Below are 26,184 nucleotides of genomic sequence, written 5' to 3'. Positions count from 1 at the left end.
CCCAAAGTGACCTGGCCTCCAGATTTAAGAGGAGTTAGCTTAATCTTAATGATCCACTTTAGTATGAGCATTTTTTGAGAGCCACATCAATTTTTGTGTTATTTTCTAAGCTACAAACCCCCTCATCTGTCATAAATGACATGAATGATATCATGCCATTTCATTAAGCTATTTAATTACCAGGCACAAAGGCTAGTGATCAACCTGTGATTTAAAAGCAAGAGATACCATAAGCATGTCTGCACAGCCTATGGATGAGATCTGAACATGTTGTTCCATTTACAGAGAACAGAATAGTGCCAAATGGAAACATTTATGTCCAGAATCGGGATAGCCAGGTTAATGTGGTGTGGAATCCAGCTGATCAGCCAGTGCACATTGATCCAACTACTCGGCGTTTGAAATGAGTCTGGTTGGTGCATGTTCAAGGATCTTCATTCACTTTTAATTCTATAAGCAGACATATACTATATATTCTTTTACGAGAATCCCGGTTCACCCACTCCAACAGGAAAAACTGTACACAAAAGCATGTTGGCATCATGTATCTTGTATCCATCCTAACAAAGACATTAAATAGCCCACAATCTATCTTATGTTCTAACCTGAAAATATTACTCTACTGAACGTAGCATCCAGCAGATGCTATGTTTTCACAAAGTCAGACTGAACCTATTATCCCTAGCATAATTAGTTTAGGTGAAGTTAGTAAAGAAATTAAAATTTCCAAATGGCCAGTACTTCAGACTGATGTCCAGAACTAATTTTATACAACTGCAGTAGAATAAGGACTCCTAAGTTGGTCTAATGGATGAGAAATTAGAAGATCCCATCCTGAAGAGGCTGGTTACAAATACAATGGAATACCATGCCACCATTATTTCAGGAAGAGGTTTGACCTATATTTGCCCACAAAAAATCCTCTGGATTTAATTTATTTGTTGGACATGGAATGGCTATTGCACTTGTTCACACTGCCACTGCATTATCAGTACCCAAAGTTATACTCTTCCATAGCTTAATGAATGCTAACTTATTCACTGGAAAAAGAAAGGAACAAGGAACTGCCATTAGCTTGGAGAAAATCCTATGTATGAGTTGCACTCAAAGAAACCTAAAGATTTCCAATATTCAGTTTTGGCAAATTCCCTACAATCCTGTAGGGAAAAAAAAAAAACCCACCAAACTAAACCCAAAAAGTATGTTGAGAACTTATTAAAATGGCCCAAAACAACCCTTCAGGAAACGGGTCATGTAACATAGTTTCTAAAATCTTTGCATCTTGATAATTAAGAAATAAACTGCTCAATAGCAGTGGTTATAACTTCATCCAACATTTCCATGCCTGTGTTTTCTTCTCTTTGGCTGCCACTTCTGGTTGGCAGGTAACTCAAGTATGGCAGCAGCTCTAATCATTTTGCTGAGTGACACGTTAAGGAATCTCAGAGATTCTATGCAGTATGCATGTGAATATATTAATGTTTGACATATTCCAGAAGGATGGGATTTATTGGCATGACTTAAAAACTGTAATAATATAATTATCTAGGACATTATATACAGAAAACCAGCAGTTCCTAGAGTGGGAAATTATATAGATGCATACAATTTGATGCATGTATTTGTCTTTGAAAAACACCATTCAGTCAACTGCCAGATCAAATTAGTCCATGAGGTGACACAGGATCAAAACAGCCATTACTTACTCATGCTTAGTATTGTTGCTAGAAACTTCACTCGATATTCCCACAATCTTGCAAACCCCACGTCTATATGACCGTCAATCAGCTGCCAGCCTCAAAGAGCAGCAATTCAGTTTTACATGGTTCAATACCCAGTAACAGCCAAGAAGGCAACCATGATACCTCTACATTACAGGTATGTAGTAGGTCCTGCATGAGGCTTCTAGTCCACCTTACTAAATGGGAAATACAGGTGTAAATTCAATCAGAAGAGAAACTGACAACTTATCTGAGAGAGATGGCCTAAATAATGGATAACTTCAGAGAAAGGATCAAGTGGATGTTTCTGTTATACTACTACTGCTACTGCTTTTTAGAAAACCAAAGAGCGCAAGGGGTGCAACTCTCAACTTTTTTTACTTTTTATGATAGACAGTAATAATGATACTTACTGAAACACAGTTAAAAGGCTTTCAGGAACACTGATTTCAATATATACCTATTTCCAACAGTGAAAACTGATACACAATTGCATAGCCTGTGTCACAGGCAGTGCCACTGATGTACTGCTGCACGTAATACTGAATTTAAATTCCCTGCATGCTAAAATCATCACCGCTACCTTTAAAACAACATATAATCATAACTATGCAGTCCTCATTTTATACAATGAAACTTCCTAACAGGAAAAGAAAGTGCAAAAGGTTTAATTTGTGTGTTCATAAAAATGCTTTTCTGACACCCACTTCTCACTTTCCCACAATCAACTACTGCTGTTCAAAGACAAACACGCATATATATACACATTAATATTAAGTTTTACCTTGTCACCATTTCTTTCTCTTTATTAGAGGCATGACCTCCACTGCTGAGAGGCCTACTTGCTGAAGACAAGAAATACAGGCGATGATTTTTAAAATACTGATCAATCAAAGGCAGTACAACCTGAAATTATATCAGAAAGAATGGGTTATCTGAGAGCTATCTGATACTATGTTCTCTATTACTCTTTGTAAGTCACAAATGAACACAGATTTCAAAATGTGCTTTCTTTTTTAAAATCTATATATATATATTTACTTTAATATTATTCCTCTCTGAATTTATTTAGTATTCAAGGACCTTAAATGCCATCAGGAAAGGCAGCAGAAAAAATTTACATTATCTCTGGGACTCGATCCATGGGGGTTTTTCGGAGGACTATAAACCAGTAAGTATAAGTTCATTTTATCTCACAATTTACCACATACCCAGATACTACCATTGCTGATCATGCCCTTTAACATACATTTAAGAAAAATTCACCTACAACTATCCGTAGTCTAACCACACTTAATTCTAGATGCTATCAAATAAAACTCCCAAAACTTCCTCTTCATTAAGGGCTTGTCCACAAATGTTTTCCTGTTTACTTCATGTGGTGACCATTCCTCAGTGCACTGTAGGTATCAGGGAAGAGGAGATTAAAAATAAACAGCTAATAAGAATCTGAAATTGCTTCATTTTTAGAACATGATTTTAAAGATGGTGGAATACTGCTTTCTGAGTCAATGAACTCGGCAAATAGCACCCTATGGAAGTACTTTAAGGTGCTGAGATTACTGCAAGGATATCAGGGTTAGGAAATGCTGCAACCAGCTGTCTTTGATGGTTCACTAATGAATTCAAAAGACATTCTGAATATGCAAACACCAGACAAGTTTTTACATGTGAAAGGTGTAAGTAGATTTTTCTTAATTGATAAGGTGTAAAACCTTGACACAAAAAGGAGAATCATGACATGTCATGATTTTTATCAAGGGGAAGTGCACCTGGGGAGGAATAACCCAGCCCACACTGAGGACTGACCAGATGGAAAGTAGCTTGGCAGAGAAGGACCAGACAGCAAACTGGCCAGGAGCAAAAAATGCACCCTCCCTGCAAAGAGTGCCCTGGGTTGTATTAGACACAGCACCGTCAGCAGGTCCAGGGAGGTGATTCTTCCTGTCTGCATGCACTGATAAGGCTGTGTAGGAAGTGCTTTGTCTCGGTCTGGGCTCCCCAGTACAAGAGAAACATGGATGTAATGGAGAGAGAGTTCAGTGAAGAGCCACAAAGATGATGAAGGAACTAGGAACCAACGGCATGGAAACCAACAAGGAAAGAATAAGGAAGGTGAAAGAGAGACATAGCTGTGTTAATTTTAATTGCTATTGCTGACATTTATCTCCCTGGAGACTGTAAAAGAGAAAAATTTTCAGAATTAGGCTTAGCCAGTAAAAAGATGTAGGGAATATATGAATAACATCACATGAGTAGTTGTATATCACAGAACAATAACAAGAATAAGAATACAGTCCTGTTGTTTTTTCACATCTATACTTATTTCCAAGCTATTTTTATTAGCACTATTTTTAATTAATGAATTTACCATAGAAAAGAACAACTATAAAAACAATAATCATGTCATTAACAAATACTTTCTCACTTCAACTACTTATTACATTGACAAAGAATAAGCAAAGATATACTGTACTTTGGCAAAAAACTTGATTTCTTGTTCATATGGAAAGTGTTCTCCTTTGCCTCTGCTGCCACCATCTGCAGACAGAAGAAAATTAAGCTCTGTCATAAGCTCTGTCATATATCCTAATTATAGTCTACTCCACACTTGACTTAGAGAGTGTACATTATAAGCATATAATACTGGTCATCTTCAGATGGAGATTTAAGATAACAAAAAGAATATACACACAACTAAAAGTGGCATTTTATGATTACCTCAGAAGAAAAAAAGTTACAGCAAATAAAATGTGTAAAGAATAATTGCCCAAATCTTCATAAAAGTGTAAACATTTCATAGACATTTCAAAGACATATGAATACTTTTGTGGTTTATTCAGTCTCCCTGCTTTTCCTGCCATTAATACTGTCAGTTATAGCATCTAAGCCTAAACATGAGGCACAGTATATGTTGCGTGGCACTGCAACTCACATGGTCACACAGAAGCTGCATCTGGCCAGGTTTTTTGGCTTTTACAGCTCATGTAAGACACTGACTTGGGTCACCAAATTACCTTTTTTTTAAAAATCTTTAACAAAGGCAGATCAAGATAAATCCTTTCCTTCATAGCACTGCTGATGAAACATATGCTAGGTGTTTGTGAAAGAACATTCCCATTGTGAGAGTTAAAGAGGTTTCTCTACTCAACTACCTCCTCAAAAGAAAATCTCAGAACTTTACAAATGACTGGTTTAGTTTGCTCTGTGAAAAAGAGATCACATGTGAATAGTAAATATTATTTTTCACATCAGATTATAGATTTGTGCACAAATAAAAGTGGGCAGCTAATTTTCTTTTTCAAAGAATGGAAGTCATTATAAATTGTGGCTGAACACTGAAACAAATATGGGAAACTCCAATGAATATACGAACTACATAACTTTCTAAAATTCATCATGTTCGTCAACATACGAAACCAGAGGGAAAACTCCTAGTCCCATATTGTGTAATTAAAAAAAACACCCAACTAGTTGTTTTTATAATATTAAATATGTTAGTTAATGATTGTTAAGAAAATGCACGAGGAGTACTATACCAAACTCCAGAATGTACTGATGGGCTTCATCCACATATCTTATAAGCTGCTGAAGAAAACTATAGGCAAAGCGTTTCTCAATGGAAGGTGTGTCTAATTCCAGGTCCTTAAGTCCTCTGTAAAAAGAAGCAAGTCAATTTTGACACATGCAGAAGGACTCTCTCTAGTCTGACACCATTTTCTCTAGTAAATGAGAAAGTGAAGCAAGTAAAGAATTATTCTGTGTTTGAACTGAACAGTACTCTTTAGGTTTTGAGCAATTCCCAAACAGATTACAGAAAAGTGAGATTAATACAGTGTTGCTCTAAGTTCTTTTGCTCACCTGGTGTCTCGTATTTCCCTCCAGGGATTGATTCCTGGGTGAGGAAATTTTGAAACTTCCAAAATACTTTGATTTAAAAAATCAAACCAGAAGCAAATCTAGTCTCCTTCATCATGACTTTTCTCTACAAGTCTGCTTGTAATGGAAAAAGTTTTAATAGTTTTGTAGTATTTGTGAAAAATCAAGGGAAAACCTATACAAAGAGAGAGGATTGCAACTTACATTTTCCAGAAGTCACTGAAAAAGGTGCCCCCAGGCCTGAGGTGCCAGTAAGAAGAATGAATGAGGGTCTCAGCATCAGTAGTTGGAGAGACTGTAGCTTTTGGAAATTTCTCTATGGGTTCTACAGAGATTTTTAGCCTGGAGTGTCAGCAGCTGCAGGGGCCTGGTGTGAGTGGATTTGGTGTCTACATCCTCCTGTGTTAGTGGTGTCTGCCCCTGGAGCATGTGGGAGTCCCAGTTGCCAGCAACTGCAGTGTGAATGCTGTCTGTCCCAAAAAACAGCTGAAGTGGGGGGTGACAGTGTCAGTAAGGCAAGTGAGGGTCTTGGTGCCAGCAGCTGGAGTGGGACCGTGGGTCACAGGCATGTGCCTGAGCGCAATGTGATTGGCAGGGGGCAAGTGTTTGTGTTTTCCCTAAACCTGGTCTGCATGGGGGTGCACAAGACTAGAATGGTCACTGTCATATAAAAGATTGGAAAGATATTTCTAAGGTAGATATGGCAGAAAGTCAAGTGGAAAACAGAACAAAGGAAAACATGAATCAGATGCTAGCACATGTAGACAGTGCAGTCACAGGACCAGCAGGTACACTGAGTTTAACTTGATAGAAAGACCTGCATTTCACTAGCACAGGAGGATGTAGATGCAGCAGAAACTATTTACTAGGTGAGGAGTGCGTCCAAGTTAACATCCAAGTTTCCATCCCTCCGAGCCTTCCCTTCCTCCAAAACCCAAAAGCCACTTCTCACTTGTGTTTGACAATTTAAAAGGATTAGTCAAAAAGCATGTGTAACATTGAATACAGCTGAGGAACCTTTCGTCATTTCAACAGGGGATGAGAAAAGAAACCCTTGCTGACTGACATCTTTCTTTGTCTATTCTACTCCACCGAAGAAAAATAAATTGAATTATTCCAGCTACCCTGAAAAATTTTACCTATGTGATATAAAAGAAAGGAAGTAGGTTTTAAGTACATGTGCTGGTCTAATTAATTCATTTACAATGATTACTTAAATCCATCTGTGCAATGGATTTCATTCACTTACTAATGTTCAAGACATACAAATCTCATATATGCTTTCAGCCTTTCCTAGTGAGCCATGTTTTCTACACTGTGTGATGAAGCAGACAAGCCTACAACTGAATTAAAATTTTATTCCCGCTGCATTTATGGCAGAGACAGAGTTCATTTTCCTTACAGTAGGTGGTGTTGTGCTGTGGTTGTGGTATAGGATGAAAATAACATTGATAACACTGATGTTTTCAGTTACTGTATTTGTAATGCATACATTAAGTCAAGGACTTTTCAGCCCTGCCAACTTCACATGAAGCTGGGAGAGCCCAGCCAGGACAGCCAGGCTGGCCAGAGGGATGTTCCTTACCATGTAATGTCATGCTCTGGAGGCTACCATGGAGGCAGGACTGATGCTTGGAAACAGACTGGGCATTAGAATCATAGAATCATAGGGGTTGGAAGGGACCTCGAGATATCATCGGGTTCAACCCCCCTGCCAAAACAGGCTCCCCAGCTCATATTGCACAGATAGGCATCAAGATGGGTCTTGAATATCTCCAGAGAAGGAGACTCCACCACCTCCCTGGGCAGCCTGTCCCAGGGCTCTGTCACCCTCACTGTGAAAAAGTTCTACCGCATGTTGGTGCGGAACTTCCTGTGCTCCAATTTGCAGCCATTGCCCCTTGTCCTGTCTCCACAGACCACTGAAAAGGGGCTGGCTAATTCCCCCTGCATTCCATGTTTAAGGTATTTGTAAACATTAATAAGGTCCCCCCTTAGTCGTCTTTTCTCTAGGCTGAACAGTCCCAGCTCACTCAGCCTTTCCTCAAAGGGGAGATGGTCCAGGCCCTTAATCATCTTTGTAACCCTTCTCTGGACTCTCTCCAGGAGATCCCTGTACTTTTTATACCAGGACGCCCAGAACTGGACACAATACTCCACTTTAACATATTTTAGTAACACTGTAAATTAACTCAGTTGAAAGAAATGAGTAGTAGATTTTAGAATTGTCTCTCTTATCAAAGCTATTGCTTTGATATAAATTGTTATAGAGATGCATGTGACTGACCTGTATTGAAGACTCAGTAACTCTGTCACATAGAAAATTAAAAAGTTTACTAACATTTGGATGAATGGAGACAGACCAGAAAGAAAAAGTATGCTGCAGTGTTGAGAGGAGAAGCAGAAGACACACAGAGATTCTGGATAACTTGTGCCTTCCAAAAACCCTGCTAACAACTCTGTAATCTATTTCTTCCTTACAGTGTTCTATACAAAGGAGCTCATCCTGAGAACAACCATAGATTTTTCTTTTTAAAATTAAAAAAAAAAAAGCTACTGAGTATTAGAAACCTTTTGTGGCATTTATACTGAACAAAGAAATACCTGGAGACAACATATCCATTGATTTGTAGAAATTTCAGAATATCCTGCGCTTTTTCTCTGTCCTTGGCTTTTTCTTTGGCTGTGAGGGTATCATAAGGAACAAGAAGAGGATGGTTGCCTCCTCCTACTATGGAACATGAAATGAATTAAAAAGCAGTTAAAAAGTTATCTGTTGACAGGATGAGTCTCGATATGTAAAAGCATTATAATAATGTTAAAGCAAGTTAAAGCAAAATGTAGTCTGAAATAACAGCAATGCACTTTTCCATTTCTTTACACAAGCCTAAAAATATTCAGTTAGAACCTTTAGATGTGGCTGCAAACATAAGTGTAACATAATCAATTACTGGAAGTACCAGGTATTGAACCTACTGCAAAAATCGTTAACAAAAAAACGTGCTTAACTTTTACAAACATGTATTATATTTGGAACTCCACTTAACGAAACTGCAAAGATTTCAATACTTAACACATAATTTCATAAGAAAACCAAGATATAAACACATATGCAAACACATACAGAGTTCTGCAAAAGGGTTCACAGAATGTACCAATTTCTAAAAATATATGAAAGTGATCCAGTTCTACTTTATAATAATAAAGACAGAAAAGTTTTATTCAAAAGTGCTGCAGACAGCTGTCTAATCTGATAGAAAGAACACTGTTAAAACAAAGAGTTAGAATAAACTGCATTTGTGTTGCTTACAAATACTTGATGTATTGATACACCTCTGAACATGGACAGTGAATTTGGCAGCAAAATAACTATATCTTTTTGCACAGATATATAAATATCTGTGCAAAAAGCAACACTGTTAGGATTTCACTTTCTAAAGTCACCATCACACATCAGAACACAGTAATTTCTTATGGTAATTGCTATGAAACCCCAGGAAATTGTAAGGGTAATGACCAGACTTGTCTCAGAAAAAAATACTACAGAAAGTATTTAGGAATAATATTTTTAGAAAGGAACAAATTTCCTGTAGAAAATATTGGAGACATACCCTTAGGTGATTTTGCAAGAAGCATATTCTAAAATTTTCCATTAGTCCTGCCTGAATCAGTTTAAGTACATGCAAAATGGAAATCTAGTGGGCAAGTCTGATGTTTTGGGGTTTTTTGTTTGGTTTGCATTTTTTGAGGAAGTACAGTCCTTAGCATTATATTCTATTATCACAAATGTGATCTAATTCCACCTTATTACAGTTGCAGACAGACATGTAAAACTGTTAATAAGCATCGTAAGCATACACACCCTATCCATGGACATCATTAAGACTATAACAAATCATTCAATTGCAATTAATACACACAAAGTGGTCAATAACAAAGAAGAATGACATCTGCAGTTTTCTGTTGGCTAATGTGTATGCAAAAAGCTGGTAATGAAAAATAGGAGTACTCTGTATCTGAAGTTCACATTACTCTTCTGTTCTTTACACACATATAAAAATATTTAAAGACTAGCATACGTACATAGTGGAAGAAAAAATCCTCACTCCTGAGAGCCAGGTTTTGCTCATCTTACAAATACATCCACTTTTCACATGAAGAAACTCCGCATCAGAAGCGTGTCCTTCACTCACTATAGTCACCTCCAGCCTTCTTAGCAACGTGCTTCCTTGCACACCACCACAGATACTATATGGGGTTCGCACTGAAGTGCTACTCAGAAGCAAAAATCTGCTTTCAAAGCTGCCAAGTCCATATAAATACCTAGTCTTCCTGTTGCCCAGATTTCCCAGACTTAGCCCATCCTGGGGCTACTTAACCTGAAGAATTTTTTTTTTAAAAGGTTATAAATAATTAAAATAAATGCTGTATTATGGGGAAATATAAAGGCATAGTGATTCATAGTGATTCATCAAATGCATTTCCAGGTGGAACTTCAGTTTTTTTATAAAACCTCAACTACTGTATCTTTGCTGGAAGCTTACAAGTAATTAAAAAAGCAAGAATTAAAAAAAAAAAAAGTCTGAGTTTGATGCATGCAATTATACTTCATAACTTTAGATATGAAAAAAACCCTAAAAACCCTAGCTTGAGTCATTTCCAAATGAGACCTTGCTGTTTCTCCAAATATTGTTTCCTCCATATGCAAATATAGTATTATCTGAAAAAAGTAATTAGCTTTAACATAAGTAAAGAAACTATTTTAACACAGAGGAAAAACGTTAAGTTACACAATACATGACCAAGTTTTTCACTTAGGTAAGCCCATATCATGAGGCACATGTGGAATCAAGAATCAGCTCTAGCTTTATCCACTTGTCAATTCAATACATGATAGATGCAGTACTTCGTAAACACCCATTTAGATCTACCTACACTAAAAGAAGTAATTCGAGTGCAATCAGAGCCCATTGGGCAAACAGTCTGAAACATTAATGCTAGAAGGAAAATGTATTAATGTAGCTTAAATTTGTTTACAAGCTTTAACTTCTCTTCCTTTCAGAAATAAGAATTGGTAAATTAACAAATCCTGTTACACTCAGTACTACAAAAACATCCAGACACTAAAAATCACAAAACATTTAATTACAAACAGATACTTCATTGTTTCTTCTTTGTTAATTTAAATTTGCTTTGCTTTTTATTCCCCCAATCTCTTTTCTCAAATACACAACCTAGGCTAATCATAGAGAACTTAAAATACTGTAAATACCTAGAATTAATATTACCTTTTGCTTCAAGCTCCATTTTCTTTTTCTTTGCCCATATGTTATGGTAGTTTTCAGCCATCATTTCAGCCATAGCCTTAGGAAAAATGAGAGCTTAGTGATGTATATTGCAATGGTTAGCCCCCAAGAAGGACAATATTTTAGTTGCTATAGAGTAACAAGTTTTCTTCTCTGGGAAGTTCAATGTAATTACATTTTAATGGTTCACTGAAAACAAGAGCTTTTATTGAAAAATTATGATACGGAATTTGGGCAGGATAGGTACATGTGTAGGAATTAGGAACCTAGTGAATAGAAAACTGCTAATAAGAAAAAGGAGGCAACACGAAGAGGAGTGTAGTCTGGAAAGAGTCCTGGGGTGTTCTACGGGCACTTGATTCTCAAAACAATACCAGCAAGAACACCCTGAAGGGTCTGGGAAGGGAAACAAGGAGCAGCAAGCCAGAGGAATGAATCCTGCTGGCTATGGCAGACTGACTAGAAACCCATGGATATTTCAGGGCCAAGGTGGATACTGATTTGTGCAAGCGCTCTTAGAACCACCAACCACTTTACCAGGGTCTCCATACATACAGCCACATTTCTTTCTATTCAGCATGAAATTCTTCTCCAGGTAAGTAAATTCTTAGTCTAAACTAAACTCTTTCAGAATAGTAAGCTAGAAGCTAGACCTCAAAACTAAGCAAAACACCGACAAGAACTCCAGTCTCTAACTGCTAGGAACTACTAGTTCAACATGAAACATCTTTCTAAGCCCACCTCTCCTATCCTCCTCTAGAAGGAGTACACTCTCTACGTGTACACAGTGGTGGAATTAATTTTCTGTAGATTTCACTTTTAACTTCTTTCATGGACCTACAGAAAAATTCTTCTTATCTTCAATAAGGTTTTTGAGTGAGCAATATTTCTGAATACCAACTGCCTTATTTGTGAGAATATTCATGAATTCAGGCAACAACTTGAAATTTTTCAGCCATATCAAGTTTGTCTATTGCACAATGTGTTTCATAAACTTTTCTCCAGTAGATACATTATTACACATCTCTTCTGAATGGCAGGTACTTTTTATCATGCACACTGTGGCCCTGGTGTTTTGACAATCCATATTGAGACCTTGGAACAATGTAGTGTAGTCTGGGTTTTCTTTCCTTGGAAATCAGGGTGCAATGAAGATCATCTCAATGCATGATCTAGCTACTCAGGGAGCCAGGATGTGACCAGATAACCACTTAAGACCAAAACTAGAAGTATTTCCCAGACTTACAGTTTTGGATACGGTCATGATCCCTGCTAGCACTGTATATGCGTAGGATGATTGAAACATTAAAAAGCAGAGAGTTAAAAACAAACAGCTTTGTTCAAAACAACTAAATTTTCCCAGATACTTAAAATCAGGTGGAAGAATCTAACCTTGAACTCCAACTTTAAAGATATTAAATATTTTTTTTAAGTTCAAAATTACATCGAGTTAATTTTTAAAACTCAGGAGCTCATTAATACCTACCATGTTTGGATATTTCCTAACTGACAATATCAGGGCAACTAATACCTGAAACTGGAATTTAACTAAATTAGATTAGTTTAGCTTTTAAATAACAGATTTTGAAGCTGGTTTCAAAGACAACCTCTCTTTGTAACTAAGTGTAAATGAATCATAAAGCCAGCCAGCTCTGCTTTATAACTGAGGGCTACAAAGGGAATAAAATTAATGACAAATGTAAAAAGGGTATAGCATAAAAGTAAACAAGGGAGTAACAGAAATTAAAACTCCATTTCTTTTGTGGTTTGTGACAGGATGGCTACTTTTCTCTGGGTTTGGATTACTGCATCATAATACTATGATGTTGATCACATCAAGAGTGGTTTCATAAGCACTAAGCATAGTCTGCAGAGCCTTTCACTACCCTGAGCCTATACAAATGTCAGATGATGTCATTATAATGAAGCTGTTCCACTAGTTTAAAGGAAGAGTGTAATTTCAGAAGTAGTGTTATTTAATTATAAATTTTATTACCTCTTTGGAATCTTTTTGAACGCTTTAAGTCAATTAGGATATTTAACTGTAAGCAAAGTCTTATTATTGTAAAGCTAGTCAGCAATCTGCAACGGTTAGAAATATAAAACTAGAAACCATGAGATAGGAATCAAGGAGGGGAAACCCAGTGTGAGAATTTGATCAGAGACATAGTGTAGTATATACTGTTAGTTAACCAGTTACTTTACTATGCTGCTTGCTTCACTGCACTAACTATGCCAACTTAACCCTGTGTTTCAGGAGTTTTTTGTAGCTAGCTTTGAACACCATGTTATCATGACTAGACCAGTATAAATGCTCATGATAACCAATTTAAAACTATCTAATGTATGTCTACATAATACTGTAACTATACCCAGAGTAAATTAGCAGGCTGTAAAAATTAGCACCATACTCCATCAAATGCCATCCAAAAAAAAATAATCCAACCTTTCTAAAGACAGAAACATAATTTGCTCATCAACTAAAAAAATTTTGTTCTGAGTAAGCCACTGGTCCATCAAAATCCTAGCCTCAATGTTTTCATTCTCCACTCTCATAGTATTTGTGTTAACAGTAGTTCCTGTTTCTTATTTCTTCAGTTTAGTAAAAAGAGCAAAGACAAAATGTTTTGGGATGATGGTGGAGAAATGAATGATGAACTGAAAAAAACTGATGCTGCAAGCTCTTCTAAACAAGATTCTATTTGAAATGACAAATGTATGAAAAAAGAGCTGCGAAAAATCAGTCAAGAACTAAAATAAATTTGGAATCATTTGAACATGATGGTTTTTTAAAGCAAAAGAGGATCAAAGAGCAATGATGGAAAAAGACAAAAAACCCAAACAAAACACCAACCCAATCCACAATCAAAGCATATCGAATAAAATAACATAAGGCACCAAAATTTGTTTAAAATAAAACAGCAGAAAAGAAAAAAAATGTAAAGAAAAGGGTAGACATATTGAAGTGCTTCTGGCTTACATGCAAGTCTCTGGAGAGGGTGACGTTGCTCATGTCAATTGCTCGAGGAGTGTAACCATGGGCTGTATCTACAGAGATCTGAATGGAAAGCGTGCAAAACAGTTTATTTATTTACTTAAACACTTAAAAGGCATCCATTGCCACCCAATTCTACAAAATAACAAACTAAAATCGTATTAATATATATTATTAATTTGTAATCACCTACTGTTGTAGCTAACTTTAAATCAAGGGAAACAATACATCCTATTTTAGTTTTGTTCTTTTTTTTTGTTTTGTTAAATGTTTATCAATATAATAATTTGGAACAGGGAAAGAAAGTTCTTCAGTGACTAGAAATCCAAATCAAGCATCAGAGTTGTAAAATTGCTTGTGAAAAATCTTTTCACATATTTTTATGCCATGGGTTTATTTCATCCCTTGTACAATCAAAACATGTAGAGCAGATTTTTCATGCCTTTAAAAAAAAGGAAGTTTTTAATAAAATGGCTCACTTGACTGGTTTGAGATATGCGACGTGTCCGATTATACAGTGCCATGGAATCTCCTTCCCGTGTTCTTTCAATTCTCCATCCCCATGCCAGCATAGTTTTTAGTGATTCTTTGATTGGCCATCGATAAATTTCTTTCTCCTAGAAGAATGCACATGCAATAATTGCCTTGTTCTTTATGTAGCTGTACAGAGCAAAGAATAACTATTGGGCTTTTTTCTGATTATACTGAGATGAAAAGAGATGTGCTGAAATTCTCCCTTATGGCCCAGGGATGCTGCAAAGAAGCAAATAAATTATCAAAGACATTAAGAAGTTTATTTATAATTTCAAAGGCAAGAAGCCGATGATCGCAGAGATAACCATGTTAATGGTATGTTCAGACATGAACTTGAAGGTGGAGCTGAGCTGTAATTATTAGGAATAATGCAGTGTTTCATCTGCTACAATAATCATAGAAACAAAACAAAACAAAAATCTATGTTGGAAAGGCCCCACAGTCATTATATGGCTCAACCCTCTGTTGAGGTCATGTAAGTTCAACTAATTAGGCTATCAACAATCATGAAGATTAGGTTATCTGGGAGTCCCCATGTCGTGCCTTGAATATTTGTAGTGCAGATTATTTCACCACTTCTCTGGACAATCTATTCCAGTGTTTAACTTTCAAGATAAGAAGGATTTTCAAAGAGCATTTCTGTTGAAACAACTTACAGCCTTGTAAGTTCTTGTCCTGTCACTGTGCATCCCTGTGAAGAGAATTAATACATCCATCTTTTCTATAACTAGCATTTAAGTACTGGGAAACCAAGATTAAACCCCCACCAGCTTTCTCTTCTTTAAGCTGAACAAACCCGGTTTTCTTCAGTCTTGATTCATTCACCAAGCCTTCTAATTGCCTGCATGCCTCCACTGGAGATCAGACCAACCCTAAACCTCAGCCTTGACTAAGCAAGCAGGCATTCCTGTATGAACTTATTGTAAAAATATACTGGCAGCAGGACACTCCAGTTTCATACACAAGTAATGCCAAGTAAATTCAGCCATGTGAGAAAACAGATTGAGTGAACAATTTATTGTACAACAAAACCCTTCTATCTCTCTTTGAGATTTTGAGGAAGGTAAGAATCACACATTAGCTGATGTACCCTAAAGAAATTTTTGGAAAGTGATGTACACACAAATGATATTTTCACAGTGAATAAAAATTTTCAAACACTCCTTACCTTTTCAGATAGTAACTTATATTGTTTCATCAGTGGTTGTACTTTTGCAGATTCAGAGTATGTTTCACCATACGTCCATCCATTGGCAAACTGAAAACCGTAACAATAAGAGCAGAAAAAATGCGGGAAAACCACAAAAATATGAAAAATACTTTTTTTATTGGTATAAAGGAGCTGAACAAAGTCTCTGAAGAGCTTTCTACTCTTTTCTCAGTATTTTCTCTACCAACATTTATATTACCTACACATAATTAAATTATGTATCATGCCATTTTTTGAAAATTAATGATTACACAAAGTTAACATTTCAATATTTTTTTCTTTTGAACATTTATGGAGCAGAATAATACGCTACAGGTGAGGAACTATTTTTAATACTAGGCAAAGAAACAAGCACAAAGAAATAAAAACCCTAAGAGGTTTATTGTATAAAAAAAATTAAATTTTAAGTCAATAAAACTCTTAAACAATTAACAAGTATATTTAGTCAAGAGTCAACAATGAAAATAATGTAATGAAGAAATACTCATGTACTTACAGAACTTTGCGCCCAAATGCATTTCAAGAAAATATGAGTTTATATCTTACTTAGATACCAATTTCTAGCATTACGAAAAAACAGTAATATCCAGTGCATAGTATAATTAAAGACGAAATGGATTCAAATAAAAATTCTGATTTTGCTTTAATAGTAATACAGATTTTACCTTTTCCATTGACCATTTGTCATGAGAGTGTTCTGCATATTTGTTAATGAAATATTCTAGCTTTTCAGGGATTGTAATGCTGAAAGTGAAGAGAAAATATAACCATTATATCAGACATGCTACAATGGAAATGCTTTTGTTTTGGAGGAAACTTTCAAATAATTAATTAGTAGTGCATACATCTATTCAAAACATCTTACTGTGGGGCTCTGTTTCCATATATACATTTTGCTGCAAGCCCTTGTAAAATCAAGAAATAACCTGAGTTTTTAACGGGCACTGAATGAGAACCTCAGCTGTTGCAGGAGTTTTACTTGTTTGACACACATGTGCAGAGAAATAAATCAATAATGATACTGGTCACTCATGTTTTTTGTCACTTACTTCTGTTACTAACATTAATTTTCTTAAGAATAAAGATGTAACTATGGCCCATAGTTTCAAAAATACAGTTGTAACTTATTGCACATCTCCATTACAAACTGTGTGCTAACAGTCATTTTTGAAACACAATTATTTGATTTTACTTAGTCCTATACATTTTATTATATGCTATAAGCACTATAACTTATATGCTCAGGAGTTTATTTTCAAACACCCCAGTAAATATTTAAAATATTACAAACCTTATGAAAAATAGAAAACACAAATATTCTAGACCTTAGATAGTAAGGGAAAGGCAGTTATCTTTAATGCTAAGCAAGCACTAGAAACAGAATCCGCTTCCAAAAATTATTTATCAAATATCAGGATTTTCCTGCATCTGCATTCATGTGAGTGAAACGAAATAATTGCTTCTTGATTGCTTGTGAAATAGCAAAACCTTCCCTTCCAGGACAAATTTTTTTGCAGCAGAAGTGTTACAGTGCCATCTAATGCAAAGAAGATTCTGGGTTTTAATCTTCAGCCATAAGGTGGGAAAAAGCAGAAATGTAATAGAAAATTGTCAGAGTAAGTTTTCAAGAGCCTAACCACACAGAAAGGTCAGAAACCACTCAGCCAGCATGGTTAACTGTTTGTTATTCAGAAGCATGTATTTTGAGGAGAACTCTAGTAATGGCATAACACTGAATAATTTCAGGAATGCAATAAATGGACAAGTACAATAAAGTCATATTATCTATAGGTTTATGGAAATAGGTCTAGGACTAGTAAGCAATGTGACGCAGAATTACATGTACGAAGAATATAGGATAGGTTGGAAGTGACACTGACAAAAGTAGTGCTTTGTTTGTGAATCATCAGAGAAATATTGACCCCTACGGCAATGAGGTGACTGATGATTTACGTAAAGTTGAGTAAAAATTTCTAAATAATGATAATAAAATATCATTCCTAAATTTTGCAATTATATAGCCTAAATATGTATTAGACAAATTAATTTTAATGGTCACTGATGTAATTTTTATATTCTAGTCTAGATTATAGTGTTTACTATTGTATTTTGATGTGCATGCATGTACAAGCATGCTGTAACAAAGATATCAATCTACTGGTGGCATTCTGTGTTCTGAATGTTAATACAGATACAAAATTCAGAAAGACAACTGAAGCAAACATCTTACAAGTGGTATTTTTCAACCACACTTTTATACAAAGGAGAATGAAGCTCTAGCTGCAGTCAAAAAAAATAGCACAAAAATCCCGTTCAGATATGTGTTTCATATGGATAATGTACTTAAAGGAGTATGGTCAGAGTCTGACTGCTTAGAGAGAATCAAAATCATTTTGCCCAATTCCCCATTATCCATAGGAAAAAGAGATTATATGACTGCATGATTGTCATCACTTCCTGTAGGTGCACTGTCATTCACACATACCAGAATTGCATTGCATATTAGCATTGGTACATGCTAATAATGACAGGGATGATGTAGACTCCTCTATTTTTTTTACTCCTAAAAGCATGCTGGTTTGTTTGCAGCAGACATACAAAGGTAATTGGACAGTGCTATTTTCAGACTAAAAGCATGTTATAAACATTTTAGACTGACCAAGAAATTAGTTATATAACTTGGTATTTGTTGGTTTGTATGATTTAAAATAAATTCACACATAAAATTTAAAAATATAAAATTATGGTCTCCATTATCTCTACAAGATAAGTATTCAGAAGAGAATAAAAGCTGCAAGTTCACACCATACCTAACAACAAACCATCCCACTTCTACACATTCATAATGAAAAACCTGAAAAAACTTGTTGCAACAAAGCAATTCCTTACTTTGATGTATCAACAGGTTGAGGATTAAAGTTCCCATCTGAATCCATTGAAGACTGTTTTTCCATCATATTGACATAATTTGATTCCATGTAGTCTGGAGGCAAGGCCCCTGCAACTGCGCTCAAACAAGGCAAAGCCAATTTGAACAGTTCTTGTTCATACTTCTGTGGAACACACAGGGGATATAAACTGAGTAGTGAATGGAAACTATCAATATCACTGCTGAAACTGGTACATGTGAAATCAAGCAGCCACAGAATGGCTTTCTCAGTGTGAAATTGAATTTTTGTTCTGAAAACAAAGGAAACTGACTGTCCAAAGCAAATTATACAATATAGATAAAGCTAGGGCTAGGCCTTGCTCTTGCCATAGTAAGTGGGAAAAGTATTGACTTCACTGCAAGCAACATTACGCATTTATCAGATGTCTGCTAATAGAACATAGCACAGGAAAATGGACAGCTAAAGACCTAGATTTGAAATTAAACTCAAGAAATTTTGAGCAAGTTGGTTAAAAAACCCCTCACGGAATGAACAATAAAAACATACCAAGGCATACAATTAAACTTTTGTCCAATATAAAATTGATTCAGGAGTGATGAAATTACAAGTACTAAGCAAAGGACTATGGCTCTTGGTTTAAGGAAGGACAGAAAGCGTGTAAGGTAGAATTGTGCAGCTTTCAGTCACTTGCAGATGCTTGAATTTGTTTTTAGGACTCTGAAGTGTGGTTGACTTGTACAGATACACCTCTTGATCACTTTATTAGCTATATATATTTTTTTTTAAATGAGCAGACAAAATGGTATATACCTATATTAAACCAGAAGGTATAAGAGGAAGATTTAAATTTAGTAAATCTTACAGTTTTCCTTTTAATTGGATAAAGCAGTGTTGACAAAAGCAGGGTAAAAATGAAAGATTACAGAAAAAATATTACACAGTAATGCTTTTGCATTTGTAGATGGATATTAAAATTAATTACCTTTTGAGACAAAGCATCAAAAATACCCCAGAACAACTTTCTGGATAAATGAAGTTCTTCTTCTGAGGCAGCACCAAAGTTACCCCATCCACCTGGCAAACAATAATACTTCCAGCATCTTTCATAATGATTTGTCAGCAACTAAAACAGAACATATTTTGAAAGCGAATAAAATATAGCTGTTGATGTTCTTCCACTCTGGCACTTGACCATTGCACAGAAACTGCCAGAAAAATTTCTAACTTTTACCATAACCTACGCTGTGTGTCTGTTCTTTAAATCGTTGGTGGATATACACACAAAAAGAGTAGGTATTTCTTTTAACATTAGTGGCATATTCAAAAAACATGTGACACCAGACAATTTTCCCCAACACCACAAAAACTCCGACAGCTTAGGTGAAGACAAGAATTCACCTGCATTTGTGCATCACTATTCGAAACACTGCTGCTTGCTGGGTAACATAGCAGACCATGATTTTACCTTGTTCTAAATTATTATTTACATGTCTGAGAGATACTCAGCAGTAACTCCCCGTATGACACATCTCTTTTGTAAGTTGTCAAACTTGCTATCGGTCTACCCTCCTGATTGGCAGAGGACATTTATCCTCTCTCTCCTTTTCATTTACATATTTCAGGGATACTTTCTTAAGTGGTTACAAGATCCTAGATTATTAAGGATCCAAATGGTGCAAGGACTTGCTACTGGGTAGTTGCCAAACTAAAACATCATGAAGTTTGCATTTAATGTGTCCTCTATGTCCCTGAGTCACAGGCATGAAGAAAAATCTGTTGTACGTATATCCCAAACAAAAACTTCCTGGCATTAGCAAAGTATGAGAACCTAGTCCTTCTCATGAGCAGATTGCCTTAAGGCACAGAACGATCTTTCTAAAATAATTTAGCTGGAATTTTTGCTAGAGTTCGTGTTAGCAGTTTCTAAGAGAAAAAGATATTTTTTTTCAACATCACATTCCAAAGTGTGTTCATAAAACATCACAAGTCACAGTCAGCAAAGAGCTGACAGGATTCCTGTTTTCCAGTCAGAATAAATGCAAAGATAAAAAAATGCAGATATTCATAATATTACAGGAAGAAATAGACAGGCATTAAAAAAAAAAAATAGTCCTTCTGTGTAGAAGGGATGTTTTTGATAACTGGAAATGCAATCTGAATTCTGTGCTGTCCTTTTGTACTTCTCATGGACCAGGAAAAAAGAAAAAATCCATATAACCTATTTGTGTTTCTTCGGATTTCTACATAGAGACTATCAATTGCCATCTTCCTTTGTGCAATGGATTTTGCTCCCCACCCCCAAGGGCTTTTCCTGTTCTGTTTCCACATACGCTTAAAAAAAGAGGAGATAATTAAAGACTTTATCATTCCATACGGATGGATGTAAATTAGACAGAATTCCTGCAAGCAGTGGTTTTTCTTTAAGAACTATTATCTTAGATTATTGCAAAGGTTACAAAGAAGACAGAGAATATTCTCCATCCAAATATTTTCTGTTGCACTTTGTTACAAGGAATGTCATTGAATACTCAAATATACTTTTACCTTGAGAGGCATCTTTGCATGTTCATTTAAGAGAGGAACATCAAATACTAATCTTCTCAGCAAATGCTGCATCATGGAAGGCCGCAATTGCCTAAAAGCAGACAAAATATTTCAAACGGGTGTACTAGCATAGTTTCATGTAAATAATTACTAAATACATTAAAGCAACCTTTCATTTCTATGCCACTATAATTCTCATAAAGTAATTGGATTTTGCTTCTAGTCCTAAAAAATGTGTCCAAAAGAAAGCAAAAAAGCGCATACCAAAAAAACCTTCTGAAGAAGCTGCAAATCAAATGCTTCAAAGAAGTAAGAAAATATCTGATCTATAGGCATAGAAAATCAGGGAAAATGCTGCAAACTGATATTGTGTATTATGATCACCATGCCCATGAGAAAAGGCTGCAATGTTAATTTTTCGTAATACATCTCAATGACTATTAAAAATATCCTAGAAACTAATAAAAATATGAGTGCTAAGTTTTCAGATATACTAAACAAGATACGCAGTACCAACTGGAAGGACAGAATACACAGATATAGAATGTAAGTTAGAATAGTATGGGCATTAAATGTTTTTAAATAGCAAACTCCGGCCCATTTTATTGGTTCTTTCAAGGCAATATATATAAATGGACAACTTGACATATTTCATAAAGAAAATGCTACACAACAATAAAATGTAACATCAATGCCTGTCATTTCTGAAAAACATTCCACATTATGCAAAAAAAAATATGGTGACATATTAAAAAAAGTTCTGATGATATGAAAGCCTCAACTTCTGATAATTGAGTCCATAGGCTTATAAAAAAATTGGGTAATAATCAACTGGTTTTGAGATCAGATACTGAGACAAAATTTGCCCCATAGGTGTCAATAATGAGGTATATCAATACTGGTCATTGATAAGGATTTCAAATGCAGCACATCATAAATGTACACCTCCATGAAACTGTATATTCTACTGATCATCAACCATACTGTCAAACTGTACAGATAAAAGTATCTAAATGACACTTCAGAATATTCACGATTCCACATTTCCAAAGCCTTGTCTTCTTGCAGTACATCATCTTAGCTAATCACCAGGGGTTTCCTTTTAAACACACATTAATAGCAAAATAACTGAGGACAGCATATGAGTGAGCAATACAGTTGCAAATTGAATAGAATGTACTCAAAAATATCACATTAATCTGCCAGAAGAAAAATAAATCTAAATTATGCTAGTGGTGGCATAACCCTGCATTCTGGAATTATAAATATCATAGGTTACTTCATCAATTAGCATTCCTGCACAGCCAGGAGTATTTTCTTACCCACAGATAGACAGCAAACATTCTTCAATAGAATCTCGCTGAGCTTTGGTAAGAGAGCATCCCTTTGAGAGTCTGTACACAGTATGTAATAAAGAATCGATGAGGGAAGCGTGGTGCTCTGTGCCAGCAAAAAGAGGAGCACACCTGGTCAACAGAGGCAAGACTGCTGTGCAAAGGTATCGATTCAGAGCCAAAGCCATATCCGTAGCACTTAAAGCAGCCTATGAATTAAAAGTAACAGAAATTAGATTTCTCTTATCAGTGTCATTACAAATGAAGAGAACTTGCTTGTTTTTCTTTTATAGTAGTTAAAAAGAGGGTCATTTCCAAAACACACAAATGAGGATTTGATACCTTTTTAATAGACAAAAACATATACAGTAAAGGTAGCCATTCAAAACCAAAACAAATATCAAGACTATATTAAAGAATGTCATAGTCATTTAACAGAACACTACAAAATTCAAAAAATCATATAATACCAGTCAAGTCTGCATTTACAAAACTCAGTATGTTTCTGTTTTACAGCTGAGTTACAAGTGAGGAAAAAATCCTGCTTTCTCTTAAAAAACAACATAATTACTTTCAGAAAAAATGATGACATGAAAGGTCAAATAGAGAAATCAAAGTCCATGCCTTAGCCCTCATTCAAGTTCTCTAGATTTGACATTTCTGGACAAAGCCAGCTCAGAAAAATAAGACTGAAAAAAAGGCAACAATTTCAAGGAGGAATTAAAACAAAAAAACTAGTGATTTCCTAAATAACAATGTAGGTGTCCCTAACAAGTGTGTGGGAATGAACATTTTCTGTATATCTACAGAAAGAGGCTCCCAGTTACATGGTTCACTGGCAGCTTGTCTGGTTTAGATTCCATATCACAGCTCAGAAAGTTTTCTGGGAAAAGACACTGCATGTCTTATAGATACAGGTATCAACAGGAGCTCTTATGAACATCATTCTGTTCTTCAAGTATTCTCAAAGTTCAGCCTCAACACATAGCTGATCCAGCATTTGAGAAATGCAGAAGACAACATGAAGAAATAAAAAAATGGGGGTTTTTTTTGAGGGATAAAAAATTCTGCATGTTCAGTAAGATGCTGAAATAACAACAGACTTAAACCCTTACTGTATCTAAAGAAGCAGCAGCACGAAGATCTGGCAGAAAGCCAACTTCAAGAAGGTGTAGAAGAAAATCCTGGTCCTCAATTCCATAGACCCTGTCAAGGAACAAAACCATGGCTGCCTTGTGATCTGGGCAAAACCCCGCAGACATGTCAGGTTCCACCACAGTACCATCTAAAAGGAAGAAATAAGACTTCAATGACAAGGATCATCCTTCACCAGCAGACTAGGCAGTCATGCTACTGCTTGTCAGAGCTTTTGAGTCTCTGTTAATATCTATGTAGCTTCCCATGGTTTTGTTGCACAAAAGCAATATATTTGTAGTTATACTGAAAGAGAATGCATACGGCAAATTCTACCCAGCTAGATTTCAAAGTCTTTTCTTTCCATGCTTTGTGCATTAAGGGATTCTTATCATACACTAATTAATTTACAGAACTACCTAGTTTTTAGAAGAAGCAGAGAGAAATTGAAAAATACAGCAATTCTACATCAAACACCCCAGGAACTCAGCACTGGTGAGCACAGCTGCAATGTATGACAACAAATTAAGATTGTGTTAAATAGTCCTCTGTGTTTGAAAACCTCTGAAGTCTCTCAAAAAAAGTAATTGAATATTTTTAAGTTTGGATACTTTCATTTTTAAAGCTATATAAGCAATTTTGCATCTATGAGCTGTAGTCTATACTACTGAGGTCAGCTACAGATATATCACTATTTGGAACATAAATTAATAATGGTGTTACAAAATTATTGATCTTTTCCTCTCTTCTACTGTAACTTATCTAGCATTCTTGTGCTTGTGCTGTAAGTCCCTAGACAATCTATGTTGCAAGTACAATGCTCTTTCTTGCAAATACCCAAAAATGCGGATGTAATTCCTTTCCCTTTTATATTGCTGCTCACATAGCACCCACTATTCCAAACAATTTTATGTAGGCAGGAAACAAATAAACATATTTGCGTATGAATGTCACACCTATAACTTCACCATAGTTGCTGAAGAACAACTCTGGTGTCTTAATAAGATCTGCTAGAAGCAATTGATAGGGTTAGAACAGCAAAAACTAAGGATTATGTTATCAAGAGACTATTTTTTAAATATTTTAGAAAAATACAAAGTATGCAATTTTAAATTAATTTTTAAAGTTGTAACAGAATTCCAAGATTAAATTTAAACAAATGGAATTTATATCAGTCATTGAAGCGTACACTGAATTATTGCCTGTAGCATGCAAAATAGTTTTGAAACATGTTTGAAAGACACATGATTTTTTTTTTCTAATTCACATGATAAATCATTTCATGTTGATAATATTTTAAATACTGAGAGTATGAGCATCACTATGTTGTTGGAGGGGAGGAAAAAAAAAAGTAGAATAATCATCTCACCTTTAGCTATGGTCGGCATGTGGAAAGGAATACTAATTACTCCCACCAAATCTTCCAGTGGAATCAAAGACCGAAGAATTGATCTGATCCTAATGGCTTCCCCTTTACCAGCATGGATTAACTAAAGGAAAAGGCAAATAAAAAATTAACTAAGTCTTCTTTTTATCGTCTGTATGCATTCATCTCCTGGAAACTTCTTATATTATGGAAACACAAGAATGACTGCTCTTAAATTAGCATTATAATTAGTAACATAAATTTCATGCAATCTGTATTTATTTGCTGTGGTTTTGGAAGCAAATGTGCAAAGTCTAGAAATTTAGATGTTTGGTTATTAAATAAGACCAAGCCCATTTTCAGAATGGAAATTTAGGTAAAATACATTGAACAAAGCATTAAAATGTAATACATGGAGGGAGGGGAGGGGGAAGCAAATCCAGATTTTTAGATGAAAACTGTCATTTTTTCTGTCCTGCTCATATAACAACACTTTCTGCTATCTCAGTTGTTTTAGTTTTGTTTTTCAAAAGTCTGCAAGACAGTGAAGAAAAAAGACTGTTTTACTCAAAAAAAACTGATATTTATACACTGATGTTATTATATATATCTCTCTCCTTTCTCCAGTTATCAATCATTGAAAAAATCTGATACTGATATATCTGAATTAGGGCCCATTACGGGGTGAAATCAGAAAGTACAAATAGCTAAGTAGAATTTCTGAAGAACAGGAAAGTTCCTTCAAATAGTTTCAAGCTGTTAGGAACTAAGTGGTAGTGACTTAGTTTTTATAGTGTGTCTGATTCTTCTAATGCCTGGAATAATGACATTTTACCTTTGAGAAGGTTTTTCAGTGTTAATAAAGATTATAAAATATTAGTATGTATGTCCCGGGACAATATTTATCTCTGTGTTTTAAAAGAATGCCCCATAATATTTACTTTTTATATGAAGTTTAAACACTCTGTTTAAATAAGAACACGAAGAGAGCAAACCCATGGTTTAAAATATAATAAATTACTAAACACCATCACAATAAATAGGGAGCTTGATTGTCACACTGCACAATCAAACGAAATTAATGACAGGATATTGTTGAATACCAACAACAGGGAATAGCAATAAGAAAAGCAATGGAGTAGTTCCTTTGAAAAGATCAGCTCCTGAACAATTTACTGAAATTCTTTGCAAATTAGCACATGAACACATGTACATCAAGCTAGTACGTAGCCATATTGCTGCTTTAATACCTGATAATGTGCTATTCTGA

The 26,184-nt window shown here is 35.4% G+C and overlaps 1 protein-coding gene across 1 annotated transcript in view; it reads right to left on the bottom strand.

Moving 5' to 3' along the window:
• The window catches only part of RYR2 (ryanodine receptor 2), a gene marked incomplete at both ends in the record, with an annotated part of 388,405 nt that overhangs the window by 85,355 nt on the left and 276,866 nt on the right, over nucleotides 1–26,184 (bottom strand). The window contains 15 exons of the mRNA XM_084261061.1: nucleotides 2,506–2,627; nucleotides 4,198–4,262; nucleotides 5,261–5,376; nucleotides 8,205–8,328; nucleotides 10,889–10,964; nucleotides 13,887–13,964; nucleotides 14,381–14,518; nucleotides 15,604–15,693; nucleotides 16,311–16,389; nucleotides 18,535–18,698; nucleotides 19,519–19,659; nucleotides 21,081–21,171; nucleotides 22,403–22,623; nucleotides 23,530–23,699; nucleotides 24,918–25,038. Of these exons, the coding sequence (XP_084117187.1) occupies nucleotides 2,506–2,627; nucleotides 4,198–4,262; nucleotides 5,261–5,376; nucleotides 8,205–8,328; nucleotides 10,889–10,964; nucleotides 13,887–13,964; nucleotides 14,381–14,518; nucleotides 15,604–15,693; nucleotides 16,311–16,389; nucleotides 18,535–18,698; nucleotides 19,519–19,659; nucleotides 21,081–21,171; nucleotides 22,403–22,623; nucleotides 23,530–23,699; nucleotides 24,918–25,038 (1,796 nt within the window). The remainder of the gene's footprint in view (nucleotides 1–2,505; nucleotides 2,628–4,197; nucleotides 4,263–5,260; nucleotides 5,377–8,204; nucleotides 8,329–10,888; nucleotides 10,965–13,886; nucleotides 13,965–14,380; nucleotides 14,519–15,603; nucleotides 15,694–16,310; nucleotides 16,390–18,534; nucleotides 18,699–19,518; nucleotides 19,660–21,080; nucleotides 21,172–22,402; nucleotides 22,624–23,529; nucleotides 23,700–24,917; nucleotides 25,039–26,184) is intronic.

Source organism: Gallinula chloropus (genome assembly GCF_964237585.1).
Source record: "Gallinula chloropus genome assembly, chromosome: 3".
Taxonomy (NCBI): domain Eukaryota; kingdom Metazoa; phylum Chordata; class Aves; order Gruiformes; family Rallidae; genus Gallinula; species Gallinula chloropus.
The sequence above is the reverse complement of the archived record's forward strand: the minus strand, read 5'-3'. Positions and strand labels throughout refer to the sequence as shown.